Here is a 15,203-nt window from a genome sequence, read left to right on the forward strand (position 1 = left end):
ATACACGTCAAAAGATGCGGTTACGAATCCTACCTCACGTTCAACATTTGTCATTTTTATGCCGCGTTCAGACTTCAGACGCTTGCGTGCAAGCAAGTATAAACATGTTGTTTCTGCATGCGCTCGTGTTTATTTGTTTGTACCGTAAGCACACGGGCTGCTTGCCACGCGTTGAACGTACTTTGAAATTCATACCTTAACGTAAATGGACTTGAAAGAATGGCTAAAAACTGCTGTACAAAAACAAAACTATTACTGTAACGATACTGCTCAAGAAACTACTTTAGTAAACATTTACAAAATTTTATCGAAAGAATCAAACATCATTTCGTAACAGTAAACTGAAACTTATTAGATAGTATCTTGGATAGTATATAATAAATATAATATATCATCTGTGCTTATTGACATAATTTTAAGGTGTATTCAGAATATGTACCAAAAGCAATAAATTTTAACTACCTAAACTAGTCAATAATAAAAATAAATTCTAACTTTTCGAATGATTTAAAGGTCAGTTTAATAAAGGGTCTAACTACAAAAAATAAATAAATAACTAAGCAGGTTCAAGACATTTCGTCTTTGACGACTAGAAGCGTATTATTAGCTCTTATGATTTCACCAAGTATCGATTTTATTAAAAAATCTATTAGTTACGTTATACATTTTCATTTCAGTATATTTTTTAACTACTTTTTTAACAACGTTTTGCGACTACTTCATAAAAAAAAAAATATTTTTAAATAAACTTGCAGTTTGTTAGTAGATTAGTTGAAATATGGCATGTTTTATAATTTGAAATATAAAATATTTCAGATAGAAAACTTATGTCTGGTTTTTAAATATAATTTTTTGTATGGAAATGGTTTGGCTACAGAACCTACACCTATAGTTAGGTTTTGATTCTGAGGTAATTTTTGGTTAAAAAGGTTGATCTCAAATAAAACAACAGATGCAATTCAATAGTATATTTTACATCATTTCATATATTTTACATGATAAACACAAGATCTCTTAATAAACTAAACTCCGTTGATCTCACTGCTCCGGTGGGAAGGATCTTTTGTAGAACTCCGGGATCACGTTGGTCTTTGTGCCGGAAACTGAAAATAGAAAGATGTTAAGGTTATTCTTGTGCTTTCATAATGTATTTCGTAGGTTAAGAATTTTTTTAACATATGCTTTGTATAATTATTGTGAGATAATATGTGACTAGTGATGAACATTATTGCTAGCGGTGTCTATGTAGCTGATATACCTAATTACTAAGTACGTATTTATACTGTGTAGATAAAATCAAAGAATCTTGGGTATGCATTAACCCATTGACCACCGAGCGGCCCGATGAGACCGCGACACAATAGATTTTCTATTGTCTGTGATTCCGGGGGCTAAGGGATTAAAGCATTGTTTCACATCACATCAGCTCCACGCGGCTCCCCCTACAGCTGCACGCTGTGTACTCACGTGGCGAGCGCGTGTCTGCGCACGCGCGGCACGCGCACGCGGCGGGGCTGGCGAGCGAGCCGCGTGCTCGCCGCCCATCCGCACACACCAGCTCCACGCCCATAGGCTCCACTCGGCTCGCCGTGCAGCACTCGCACTCCGATGTGTGTGTGCCCGTCTCTGTGGCCATAGAATTTGGAAATTAAAAAGGCTCGAAAATAACATGGCTGTAACTGATGACAACTGCCATTGTACGAATCGGTTTAAGAAAAATCTTAGCAAATCAAAAAATCTGCAAAACAACGTTTGAATACACAACATCTGAATAGTCAACACCGAGGCACGCTCCAAAAAAAAAAACGCTACATCTCAAAGTGAAAAAGTAGAAGTTAAACAATTGTTCATTTCATAGTTAATAATATCAAAGTAAAACCTAAAAAAAAAAACTTAATAGTGACAAAAGAACTCACGGTTGCTATAGAAAGTGCCGGACTCGCAGTGTCCCTGACACTCGCGCACGCGCACAGGCAGCAGGTTGACACAGTCGCCACGAGCACCCGAGCGCATGTGCAACTCGCCAACACCCACCTCGCGCTCTTTCACCGTACATGTTTCTAAAAAACATGTGTTTTGTAGTACCAAAATATAAAAAGGAAAAAATGTTGTGGTCCATAGATTTGTATGAAGCAATCGATTTTGTTGATATATCGCTGTTGCTTATTTGTTAAAGGTATATTGGCTTAATATTAAAATAAATCACAAAGAAAAATTAGAAATTTACTATCTTGTATATTAGTCTGATTAAAAATACTGTTGGAGTTATTTCTGTTGCATATTACTGTATGGAGTACTTCAGGTATCCATCTTGAGACCGTTTCTATTAGTTATATATGCTGATGACTTTGTCAATAATCAAAATTGAGAAATTACAAAATGTAGATATAAATATGGCGAAGAAAACTCATTAATTAATTATGTCAAATAAACTTCTCCCTGAGATAAAAAGATTGGTGAATACACGATAATTCGATAGTGTTCATTTTATCAATGTCAACAATTTTGCTACTCACTCAAATCCATCGTTTTCCTCTTGCACGTGAGACAGCAGTCTTCCATTATACGATCCTCTTCCGGACAATCAGATATGTCGATGCACTGTTGTCGAGATGACGTCACAAACACCTCTCCCTCCGTTTTCTCGCAAGTGTATGTTGTACAGTTGTCCATGGATTTCCATGTTGAACCTGTGGATGATAAATATTATAACTTGTGTAGGCATTTGTTTTAGTGACGCTTAGTTGGAGGAGTTATGAAGTTGGTGGAATTTCGACGCCCATGAGATATGGGACTTATCTATACTTAATATTATAAATCTGAAAAGTTTGTATGTTTGAACGCGCTAATCTCGGGGACTACTGGTCCGATTTGAAAAATTCTTTCGGTGATAGATAGCCCATTTATCGAGGAAGGCTATAGGCTATATATCATCTCGCTAAGACCAACATGAGCGGAGCACTGCGGGTAAAATCGTGGAGCACAGCTAGTATGGGTTATGGGTGCGGGTTCGTGTCCCCAGTCTCCCTGTGCTACACTCACCGGGCTCCCGCAGCACGTCGCCCAGCACGCACTGCTGCTGTGCGCAGTGGCCGCAGCACTGGCCGGCGGGTGCGGGTTCGTATCCCCAGCCACGCTTGCAATCTTGAGCGCACGACTCTATGCTATCCACTTGCGCGAGTCGACCGGACGAGTCCCGCGTGCACGACACGTTCTTGCACGGGTCTGAGGTCGGCCATGTTTGTCCTTCCTGAAATATAAACCGTAATGTCACTACACCATATTTCACTCATCTTGAACAAAATATGTATATCATCAGCATATAATTTATATCTGCAATGTTATGTGTGATGCCAGCTGTGTATAAAATAAAAAATAGTGGTCCAATAATGGAGCCTTGCGGCACCCCGCAATAAGATTTAACACACTGAGTAAAACATGCAGTAACAACATATATTTTAACATCTTGTGAGCTTTTTGTAGTCTTGATTTTAAACATTTAACATCAAACCTCTTATATTACATTAGTTTTGGAAGAAATAGCAATATCAATAGGGTCAAAAGCTCTTGAAAAATCTACTATGAACAAATTACTGAATTAAAAATCATACCTGATAGATTTCGTTTCCAACACGACAGGCGATTGGTTCACGCTTTGGACAACACTTTCCAGGTATTTTCTCATCGCTGAACACAAATTGCTTCAACATTGGCTCTGGAATCTCCGGGCATGTCTCGTTTGAAGACTGCACTTGAAGCTATAAACAAAATTAATTATAAAGCTTTTGTCGAGATGAAAAGCCCATGTTAAGAACGTCAATTAGAATAATTTGCCAGGTTCACATAATAATAAGAAGACGTCATTTTTATTAGTACTATTGAGAGAAATAAAAATTTAATAGCGAAGAACATTTATACACAAAATAAAGAACAATTTAAGCAGAGTTATGAAACTATTTTTTGGCAAAATAATTGGGACTACTGAACACCAAAACATTAAACAGGTAACAAAAACACAATATCTTACGGTTCCATTAAGGTCAACGCATGTGTAGTTCACACAGAAGTCGTCTGACGTCCAAGTAGTGGAGATATTGTGCACTTGTCCGTTGACCACGCACGCTACTGGCTTACAGCGACCACAGCATTGCACAGTCGAATTTGCTGGCTCGTACTGCCAACCCTGGGTATATAAAATTATTTTTATATGTAAATCGTGTGATACTCCAATTTGGTAGTATCCGTTTGAAAAATCCAAAGATAGTTTGGCTTTTAATTAAATATTTTTAATGCACATTTTTTTTATTAATGATCGGATATTATAACATAATAGATACACACCCCGTCTCCGCCCGGGTTGACGCGAAGAAAAAAAAGTAAAAAATTTCACAAAGGCAGCTGATTATAAAGTTTTTCATATCAGTCCATTAATGTCGAAGCTTATTTATTTAAATCAAACAAACACACAGTGAAATATATCCCAATATTAAAGTAGTATTAGTGTAGTAGTGTAGAGTAATGTACTCACAGGTTGGCAGGTAGTGTCACAAGTCTGCACGGTGGTGACGACCTCAAGTTCACCATCACCAACTTCTTTACACAGGTATGATTCGCACGCGTTGTCCGGTGATTTCCATGTTTCGCCAATCTGTTACGTAAATTAAAAGTTAACCCATTGAACACAAATTATAGATATAAGATGTACATCTGTTGGCAAATCAAATAAATATATAAATCTAATGATTTTTCAAATCAGATGTTGGTGGTCAGATGTGTTTTGTTATAAATTACTATACGCAAATCAGTGCAGCACCATTGTACTGAATTTTATAAAATGGTGTGTGAAAGTTTCATCAAGTTACGCTCCATCCGTACAAGAAAACATAATTATATCTAATATATAAAATTCTCGTGTCACAATGTTAGTTACCATACTCCGAAATAGTTGAACCAATTCTCATGAAATTTTGTGGGCTTATTGGGTAGGTCTGAGAATTAGCTAACCTCTAATTTTTATACCCCTTAGTGATAAGAATAAGGCAGAACAGTGTTTGGCGGGACAGCTACTCATTATTTAGCCAAGTACCACTCACCTTATATATATGATCTCCACTCCTACACGCGGTGCTCACAGTCCTTGGACAGCACTCGAAGGGCACAGGTTTCGCTGTGCGCACGAACTGCGCATCCGATACTATCGCGGGACACTCCTCTACTGTGCACTGCGCGTGCGCAGCTTGTGCTGTGTCTCCTGCGCAGTGACACGCACGGCACGGACCGTCCGCCCATACTGCGTCAATCTGGATGAAGTTGGATAGCATGTAGTGTGGAATACATATATTACGAACTAATGAATATGTTGTTATGTAGGGTAATGTCAACAAATCTATAATTGGTTGATTGAATACGATGCAGTAGAAACTACTTTCCAATAAGTTGTTCTATATTGATGATATAATATTAGTGAAAAAAAAAAATCTATTGACAGTTATGCTTTCTTTAGAAAAGTGATAGTTGTTAGGTTAGGTTACATTTTATGGATACGACTGTTCTCCGATGAGTGATTAAACATAATTTATTAGAACTCTGCAAAACTTACAAGTTCAAAAATAAGTAGTCACATTTTTTTCTTTGCTTCTTCGTAAAAATTTGCTACTTCAATCAGAATTAAACATTCTACTTACATCTTTAAGCATAACTTGTGGGTTCGCTCGCATCTTTTCTCCTCCAGTTGCAGCGGCCTCCCATTCCAGTGTCACAATACATTTGTCTTTGGGTAATTCTGGAATATTAGGTTTAGAGACATTTATTTTCAAAAGAATTTTACAATTCACTTATTCTAATTCAATAGTGTTAACTTGTACACCTAGACAAACAAAAAAAAAATAAAAAATATTAACAATATATATCATAATTCAACAATACAACAAGTCAAGATTTCAAAACTGGAAATTGAACACGATTACCAGAAAATATACTACCTAATAGGAATTAATTTGGTGATGAAATATACAGTACTATGTGTACACCCAAAACAAGCAACCCGCCCAACTTTGCCACCAGCACGTGAGCTATCGTTTAAGATTATGTTTTCATAGACAAAATGCTCACATTAGAGAAGCGGTATTTGCCGGCTTCGCGAAGCTATAGAAGAAAACTTGGATTTTCAGGAAAAATTAAGCAAAAAAAAGACGGGTTGCACTCCGGGAGTGCCGGCAGAAGTGAAAACTTGATTATTAACGTTGAGCATGTTTGATATTTTGGAATGGTATCCGTCTTACGCTTTTTCGATCAGGTCACGTGTCCTGACGCGAGTTTAAGATTATATACCCATTACAGAAAAAGTGCTCAACGCCGCTAAAGAAGTTTTCACTTCAAATCATTTCAATTTTGACGTAATTTTGTTGTTTAATTATTATTTTCGTGATAAGTGTATGCAAAACTACAAGTCACTTCGCGCTTAGTATACCAATAGTGGGACACCCTATATACACAACAACAAATTTGTTTTTTATAACTGGAATAATTTATAATCACAGGATTATAGGAGCTCACCGCATTTGTATTCCGGACAGCATTTCTCAGTAGTGTTCACAGTTTCGAGTTTATGGAATTTCGGACAGTCCGGTGCTTTAGGACAGTTCTCTGGGTGACAGACAAGTTCCACTTTTGGACAGCATCCACTTTGGTCAATGGTGCGTTCCATTCCTGGCTCTAGCATTTCCACTTCATTGTCACTGGGTATTGGTTGGCACTCGTTTGCTGGCATACATTCTGTTAAATGATTTTTATTTAAGAAATTTTTTGATAATTTTTTTGGCACTGTTGAAATTTTATCATTATTTGAGAGTGCTAATTCAGCTCAATTAAATAACAGATTAGTTTACACAAATATAAATCCTATTTTATTTTGATGATGTGTTTTTATTGGCCTTAACAAAACTTACCACAAGTGAATTCACTACATCCCTCAGCATTTGTTTTCTGTTTAAGCACTTGTCCGAAGCCACATTCTATCTTCTTAGCGTCCTTGCAATTTGGCTTATTTTTCTTTGGTTTTGGCACTGCAAAATAAAATCCAGATTGTAATTATTTTATTGTCATTTTGTTACAGTAAGTATACTATGTGTAATTAGCTAGTCTAAATCTAGTTTCTAGTCTAGCACCTTAAGTGAAAATTTTAGAATCGAAAGAAAACGATAAAGTAGAAGAAATTCGATTACTGAGGTAGATTCACGGGTGACCGAGAAGCTCGGCGGTGCCTCGGCTAGGCAAAAAGGTGCGGGTTCGAATCCTACCTCGACTTTTTATATTCTTAAAAAAAAAAAATTGTTCCAAAGTGTTAAATCCCGCCTCGTTATCGAGTTTATGTTAACAAAAAATCTAGTTTTTTGGTCTAAATAAAAAAAAACTCACGGCACATATACTGCGGGCAGCAGGCCGAGTGTTTGGTGGGCTTCTTGATGAGGTTCTCGTTTTCCGAGCACACGGGCACAGTGCAGGTCTGCGTGGTGCAGGCCACGTGCGCCAGGTTCTTGCCTTCCACTTTGCTGCACGTGCACTTGGTGCATGCGTCCTCCTGGCCGTGGAGAAGACGAAAGAAATTTAGAAACATCCTGTATATATATACCAGCTGCGCTCCGCGGTCTCGCCCGCGTTACTCCGCTCCTGTTGGTTTTAGCGTGATGATACTATAGCCTAGCTAGCCTTCCTCGATGAATGGGCTATCTAATATCGAAAGATTCTTTCAAATCGGACAACAAACAAACAAACTCTTTAGCAAAATAGATATTATTAGTATAAATTTTGTAATAGCAACCAGGTTTCCATAGATTTTGGAAATCTGATGTGAAAAAGATCAGGCTACTTTAGAAAATCATTTACAATAATTACCAACGCTTAAACACTCTTAACAATAAATGCGTATGCGTAACAAACTTGCCTTATCGAATCATCCATAAAAACTACTGGGCCTATCCGAATAAAATTTTTATGGGACCAATTCGACACCATCCCGCATCGAACAAAAAAATAATCACGTAAATCGGTTCAGAAACCTCGAAGTAATCGGTGTACATATATAAAAAAACATACCGGCCGAATTGATAACCTCCTCCTTTTTTTGAAGTCGGTTAAAAAGCAATTAAGTAATTTTACTTTAAATCAACATTACCTGCCACTCGTCTCCAGCATAATGTTCACTATTGGAGTCACAGGGGAAGCACTTCGCCGGTTCGATACATGTGTTGTTTACCCGCACCTGATGACAACACCAATTATAAAACATGTAAGAACATTTCAGAATAAAAGTTTAAAAAAGAGCACTATCAGAAGTGAAACTTTCTTGCAAGATTCAAACATACCAAAATCGTCGCCTTACTACATGACGTGACGGTATTGCCATGACGCGACCTTGAAATTTTACTCTCAACGCGCCTAAAGAAGTTTTACTTCAAAAACATGAAGCTTCGTTTTGATTTTAGATTTGTTCTTACTTTTCCTTCAGGACAGAAGCAACCTTCAACGGGTTGGTTGGTACATTTCTTGGGATTCTTCTCTAGGTCTTCGTGGTTCTCACACGTGCGTTCACAGTCCACACATGGTCTGTACACGAATGGCTCCTCACTGGAGAATGTTAAATTTTATCAAGGATAAAGTATGTTAAGCTTTTAAGACAAGATTTTTTATCTTGTCTACTCTGAAGAAGTAGAAGATTTGTCTCGATATTTTTATGTGGTGCGGCATGTATTTTTTAACACACTTCTATATTAATAGAAAAGGAAACTTTTGAATTTTCATTCTCTACCACTAAACTCAAAAACCACTCAATCGATTTCAAAAATGATTTGCTCATTCACCACAACATAATTATAGTTAATAAACATAATCATGAGCATAAATTTGAAGATTTTCTCGGTATGGGGCACTACAGTATAATTTTAGTTATAACTAAACTTTAAAGATTTTGGGGGCACATGGGGCACTCACCAAGGCAAGGGGCAGATCTCATCTCTCCAGCTGAGGCAGACGCCCTGCACACGACACTCTGCTGCATACCGGGCTAGCACTGCGCAAGCGTCCGTCGTGTTCAGTTCGCACAGTTCTGCCTCGCATTTCTCTACGTAGTCTTTGGGCTCTATGAGCGCGTGGCACTGTGAGTATAAAAGTCAATTTTATTTTAACCCATTGAGCCCCAAGCGGCCCGATCGGTCCACGACACAATAGATTTTCTATTGTGTCTGTGGTTCCGGGGCCTCAGTTATTAAGTGGCTTTATACTTTAAATGACATTTTATGTCGTGAAAGGCAAACTGTTATCTGATATTGCAATCTGAATAAGGTTTGGATAGTAAGAATTATTTTACTAGTAATGACTGACAACATCTTACCCGGAAATACACTGTCAATACTACCGTTCACACCATTGTAGATAGTACTATCAACACTACCGTCGAAACTACCACCAACACTACTTTTAAAACTACTATCATTATTAATTTCAATACTACAATCAACACTACTTTCATCCCTACTGTCAACACTATTATCAATATCGTTTATAACAGTAGTGATGACAGTTGTAAATTATTATTGCATTTGTTAACACTACATCATACTACCATCAACACTATGGCCAATATTACTGCCAATACAACTGCCAACTACCCTCAATACTAACATCCACCATCAATACAATCACCATTACTCACCGCGCCAAACTTATCCGCATTCTGTATCTGCAAGCACGGGTTGCGATCCGGAGGGGGCGGTTCACAGCGCGTTTCTTTTTGTTCACCACATTGTTCTGGTGCTTCGCCCAGTGTGGTTAGGGCTTCGGGACTCGCTTGCCAGCTGGCGCCGTACTGTGGGCATATAAGCACATGAAAGACAAGTAAATGCAAATAAATTTACAGGCAAAGATAAGGTACCGAAGAGAAAGAGAAAGATAAGGAAAAAATATTATCTAATACTACATGGCCACTGTGACGCTAAAGCAAATACTATTTAAATGCATTCCATCTTGTATCTCAAATTTCATGACAATCAGGCTAGTCAAATTATTTTTTAAGCTATTGCATAGCTTCTATCGCGGGCCTTGAGCGCGAGAAACCGAATCGAGAAATTCCATAACGAAAAAACCTCACGCTCCTCACTCCGACGGGCGGAGGTGTGGCTTGAAGGCATAGCATGCAATAGCTTTACCGCGGCAGTCCCCGAGTGCCACACGTCTTTTTTTAATATTTAAGGACATTTTATTTTGCTCTTTTAAACTGTTTAAAAAAATTGCTTAGATTTTGGTGATTTTGAAATTGAAATTATTGGTATATTAATCATTGTTATGAATCATATACTAACAACTTATATCTTTATCATTTTTATCCCTTCACATATTACTTGTACTAATTCTGGATCCTTATCTACTTCATTACGTATTATTAAACACCTATCACAAATAACTCACCGCCAACAAATCTTCAGTAGTTTCTCCCTTACTAGTGGTCAGTTGCGGTCGATCGGAACCGCACACACCGCACAAGCCCTCCGTACGACGCGTGTACACGTGGGACGGAACTTGTACTAATATCTCCATCTTCTCTTGTTTCACTTGTAACTGGAACAACATTAGCATCATTAGTTTGTTTGTTTGAACGCGCTAATCTCAGGAACTACTGGTCCGATTTGAAAAATTCTTTCGGTGTTAGATAGCCCATTTATCGAGGAAGGCTATAGGAGTCACGCAGGTGAACCGCGAAGCAGAGCTAGTGTATAATAAAATCATTTTCTTCATCGTCAATATCAACAATATTTATGATAATATCATCCTAATTCTTGATTTTCATTGCTTCCATTTTTATAACTAAATTATTAGCATTAAAATCGTGTAAAATAGATCTTGATAATTAACATCAACAATATTATCATCATCTTTGATGTTTTATTTCATAGCGTTAAATGTTATTCCTAAATCATTAGCATTAACATTATAATCATGTACAGTAAGAGCATTTTCATCATCAAAAATATCAATAATATTAACGTCATCATCTTTATTTTCATAACATAAATGTGATTAAAAAACATCGGGAAGTTGGCAGATTTAATGTTAATAATAAAACAAAATTCAACATTATTATTATTATTACCTCAAGATACAAGTCGGGTATGGCAACACTGACGTCTTGTCCGAACATCATGGACACGAGCGCCCACTCGTTGTCAAGTGGATAGCGGAACACTTGATTACCGTTCACTAGCGTCACCAACTGGAAAATTAAAGACATTTATTTTTTTTAAATCAGAAAGTTCATCACCACAGTGACATCTACATTTCGCAAATTAATTTTATGCCCTATATCTATTGCTATGGGAACAAAAAGTATCCTACTTTCTTCAAGATTATCAATTTCTATGAAAACTCATAAAAATGCCTACTGTTAAGGTAAGAAAACATAATAAACACATAACACAAAATTAAAAATTTTACCCTTAATTTGCCAATCACAACAAAAAGGCTACAAAGCTATTTACTACACCGAAAAATCTAATCACAATTGGATCAAATAAGTGTTACATTGGAGATCTGTATCGTTGAAAATCTCACCTTCTTAGTGGCAGGATCTTTGCTGACGCGTATCGTGTTATTTCCATGTATAAGATGAACTATTTTGACGCACGCAGCTTCGGGATTCTCTTCGCATGGACCGTTCGTTGCATAGATCTATGGAAAAATTAAATTACATTAATAAATAAAATAAAATAAAAAAATATTGCCAGCTTTTGACGATGGAATTGTTTATACCTGATATTTATGTTCTCCGTTTTCATTTAAGTCCCGGGAGACGAGGTAAGTGCAGTTTCCAAGGTGTGGTAGATAGTCGTCCTCAAATGTTATGTATTTGGCCGGTGTGCCCGTGCCCTTGCAAACGCCTGTAAGGGTTAAGAAAAGTTTCCTAAATAACTGGACTTGTTCCAATTGAACTGCATGTATAGGATGCGGACGATACCAGCGTTACTGGTCAGAAATGGCAAGTATTATGTCATCACTTCGTTGCTTATCAATTCAAAAAAATATTGTTACTGAGAGGGTTTCATATCTTTAATAGTCGTAACTGTGGATTCTGTGAATAATTAAAAATCCGACTCTCATTACAACCAGCCAATCATATAACCAATCATGTAAAATTACTGAATTTTTTATGGAGAAATTCCACCACCATTGCATGCGTGTCAAATTCTTCCAACTTCAATGAAGGAATTCGAACTTCGATGGAGGAATTCGAACTTCGATGGAGGAATTCGAACTTCGATGGAGGAATTCGACCTTTACACAGGCTGTCAGACAGGTTTCCCCAAATATATAAACTGTATTATTTGAAAAGTTTTTCATTTTTTTATATTTGTTTCTCAGTGGACACTCACAGTCGACACAGTCGTGGGGCAGCACGCACTGGTCGTCGCGGCGCAGCGTGCCCTCGGGGCAGAAGCAGCCGGGGAAGCACACGCCAGGCGCGGGCGGGCACGCCGCCAGCCCGCTGTGCAGCGGCCCGCATGCTGGCTCGCAGCGCTTGCGGTAGCAGTCGTGGTGTCGCAGTGGGGCGGGGCACTCCGCCGCTGAAGGCACAATTTTTTTTGATTAGTATTTATATAAATGTAGGACCTCGGAAAAATACGCGGGCAGACTGAAAATCAGCGCTGTACGGGTGTTAGCCCACAGCATGGCTGAGTCTGTTCCGATTGCCTTATATCTATGTACTTTTTAAGTTAAGGTAGTCTACGTTTTTGTTGGTATTAAAGTTTTTTTTCTTTCAGAAATAGAGAATTTGCCCACATAATATCGAATAAGTAAGTGTAGTTATAATGGTAAGCGTAAGGCACTTCGCTGCCACGAAAGAGCTTATTTTTAATGAATTAGAAATAAGAAATAAGAAATAAAAACATTTATTTGACAACACAGCGTGACACATCAAAAAGTAGACAATAAAGAAAAGAATACATACAAATAACACAAAAAATTTAACAAGAAAAGAGAAAAAAAAATATTAAAACAAATTGTGCCCGCAGTACCGCCAAAAAGGACCTAGTTCAGCTTGTGCCAGGCATGAGCCTAGCGCTGGTTTTCAACTAGAACCTAGTTTCGACTCACGGATATGAAACGACGCAATAATAATAATAAATTAAAAATAATGTGATAAACATAATATTACATACACATATATTATATCGTGAAAAACGTACCCACATAAATATAAAAATAAAAAGTTCTATAAAATAAATATAGATAGGATTGACCCATACTAAAAGATAAAATAAATAGTAAGAAAAAACAAAAACGAAAAAATAAGCATTGGACATTAATCTAACCTTCGCTGTTCATCGATTAAGTAGTTCTTAAGATGTTTTTTGAATGTATTAATGTTTAACAATAACCTAATCGGTGGCGGCAAGTCATTCCATATTTTCGATGCTGCATAGCGGAAGCTGCCTCTAAAAGTGGAAGTACTATGTTGAGGAATGATAAGTGGCTGAGCACAGCTTCTGCATGCAACATCTCGACTACTCGTTGTCCAGCTGAGCTTTTCGTACAGATATATGGGCATACGGGTCTTGGCAATTCCAAACATGAGACAGGCCAGATGTAGTTGGCGTCTTGCTTTAAGCTTAAGAACTCCCTGCTTATTTAAGAACGGTGTGACATGACTACGTGGTGGAATAGTGTAGCAGTAGCGTGCACACGCATTCTGTACTCTTTGTATCAGCCGATCTGTTCTGGCCAGGAGACGTGGACCATAAACAGTATCAGCGTAATTAAGTTTTGAAATAACTAGAGACTCCACCAGACGTACTCGAAGATCCTCAGACAAGTATGGACGCACTCTATATAAGGTTCTCAACCGGAAAAAACAATTACGAACCACATCGGTTATGTGCTTTTCGTACCTTAATGAGCTATCGACATACAAGCCCAGATTTCGTGCCTCGTCAACTTTTTGGATTGCCTTACCCATGAGCTTGACGTCAAAAGATGGTAGAGATTTAATATGCTTCTTTGAACCGAATAACATATACTTCGTCTTGTCAGGATTCAGCACTAATGCATTGGTCTCAGCCCATTCTGCAATACTTGCGAGGTCATCGTTCAAGTATTTAACAGCATTGTGTAAATCAGTGGGGAAAAATGAAATGTATACCTGAGTGTCATCGGCATAAATATGAAACTTACAATTTTTAATAGAATTTATTATATCAGCTGAGTAAAGAATAAATAAAATAGGGCCCAAAATAGAGCCTTGGGGCACACCTCTTTCAAGTAGGCTAAAACTTGACAATTGGATACTGCCATCATCCGATCGAATTTCAACCCTCTGTTGTCGATTAGATAGATAACTATGAAACCAGAGCACTGTACTCTGGCTAAAACCATAATAATGTAGTTTCGACAAAAGCAGGGGAATATTAATACAGTCGAAAGCTCGGGAAAAATCAAGCAATACAAGAAGAGTACACATGCCCTTGTCCTGAGCGGCCAATATATTGTCAGTGACGTCCAACAAAGTTGTTGTAGTGCTATGGCACTTTCTGAACCCTGACTGAAACACGGGGAGCAAGTCATTTTTCTCAATAAAATCTGTGAGTTGCTTACAAACAACTCTTTCTAGTATTTTAGACATACATGGCAAAATACTTATCGGCCTTAAGTCTTTGTAAGAAGTTAGGCTACTTGTTTTAGGTAATGGTCGAACCAATGCCATTTTCCATAAACTAGGAAATATTGACTTTTGTATTGAACTATTTATGATATGGGTTATAGGTTCCAAGGTATAAGGGAGTGTTAGTATCAACATATTCAAATTAATTCTATCGTGACCCTCAGCGTTCGATTTAAGTTTAAGCAAGTACCTAGATACAACGTCTTGAGAAACCGTTGCTAATTCGAAAACCGCCTCGCCATGTAGGTGCGATTCGAAATATGTTATGGTCGTCAAATTAACAATAGCCCTACCTGGGACTTGTAGAAAATGTTGGTTAATATTATTGGGACAGGACAAATGAGGTGGAAGTAGATTTAATTGTTTCCTAGGCAAAACATGAGATTTTATATTGTTCCAAAGAATTTGTGGTTTATCTATTTTATTATTTATATTATGACGAAAAAAGGCAACTTTTTCACTGTGCAAGGAGGACATAACAAGAGATTTCAATTCA

The 15,203-nt window shown here is 37.6% G+C and overlaps 1 protein-coding gene across 1 annotated transcript in view; it reads right to left on the bottom strand.

Annotated features, from left to right (window-relative positions):
• Positions 1–953: 953 nt before the first annotated feature.
• Positions 954–15,203, bottom strand: part of LOC123691018 (hemocytin) — a 57,882-nt gene continuing 43,632 nt past the window's right edge. Inside the window, 22 exon segments of the mRNA XM_045635196.1 lie at positions 954–1,103; positions 1,468–1,626; positions 1,917–2,060; positions 2,517–2,690; positions 3,043–3,250; positions 3,612–3,758; positions 4,028–4,183; positions 4,529–4,648; positions 5,094–5,300; positions 5,685–5,782; positions 6,556–6,774; positions 6,948–7,064; positions 7,417–7,579; positions 8,174–8,260; positions 8,496–8,625; positions 8,989–9,152; positions 9,710–9,862; positions 10,462–10,611; positions 11,144–11,263; positions 11,602–11,718; positions 11,800–11,927; positions 12,420–12,611. Of these exon segments, the coding sequence (XP_045491152.1) occupies positions 1,039–1,103; positions 1,468–1,626; positions 1,917–2,060; positions 2,517–2,690; positions 3,043–3,250; positions 3,612–3,758; positions 4,028–4,183; positions 4,529–4,648; positions 5,094–5,300; positions 5,685–5,782; positions 6,556–6,774; positions 6,948–7,064; positions 7,417–7,579; positions 8,174–8,260; positions 8,496–8,625; positions 8,989–9,152; positions 9,710–9,862; positions 10,462–10,611; positions 11,144–11,263; positions 11,602–11,718; positions 11,800–11,927; positions 12,420–12,611 (3,218 nt within the window). The 3' untranslated portion in view covers positions 954–1,038.

Source organism: Colias croceus, chromosome 4 (assembly GCF_905220415.1).
Source record: "Colias croceus chromosome 4, ilColCroc2.1".
Taxonomy (NCBI): Eukaryota; Metazoa; Arthropoda; class Insecta; order Lepidoptera; family Pieridae; genus Colias; species Colias croceus.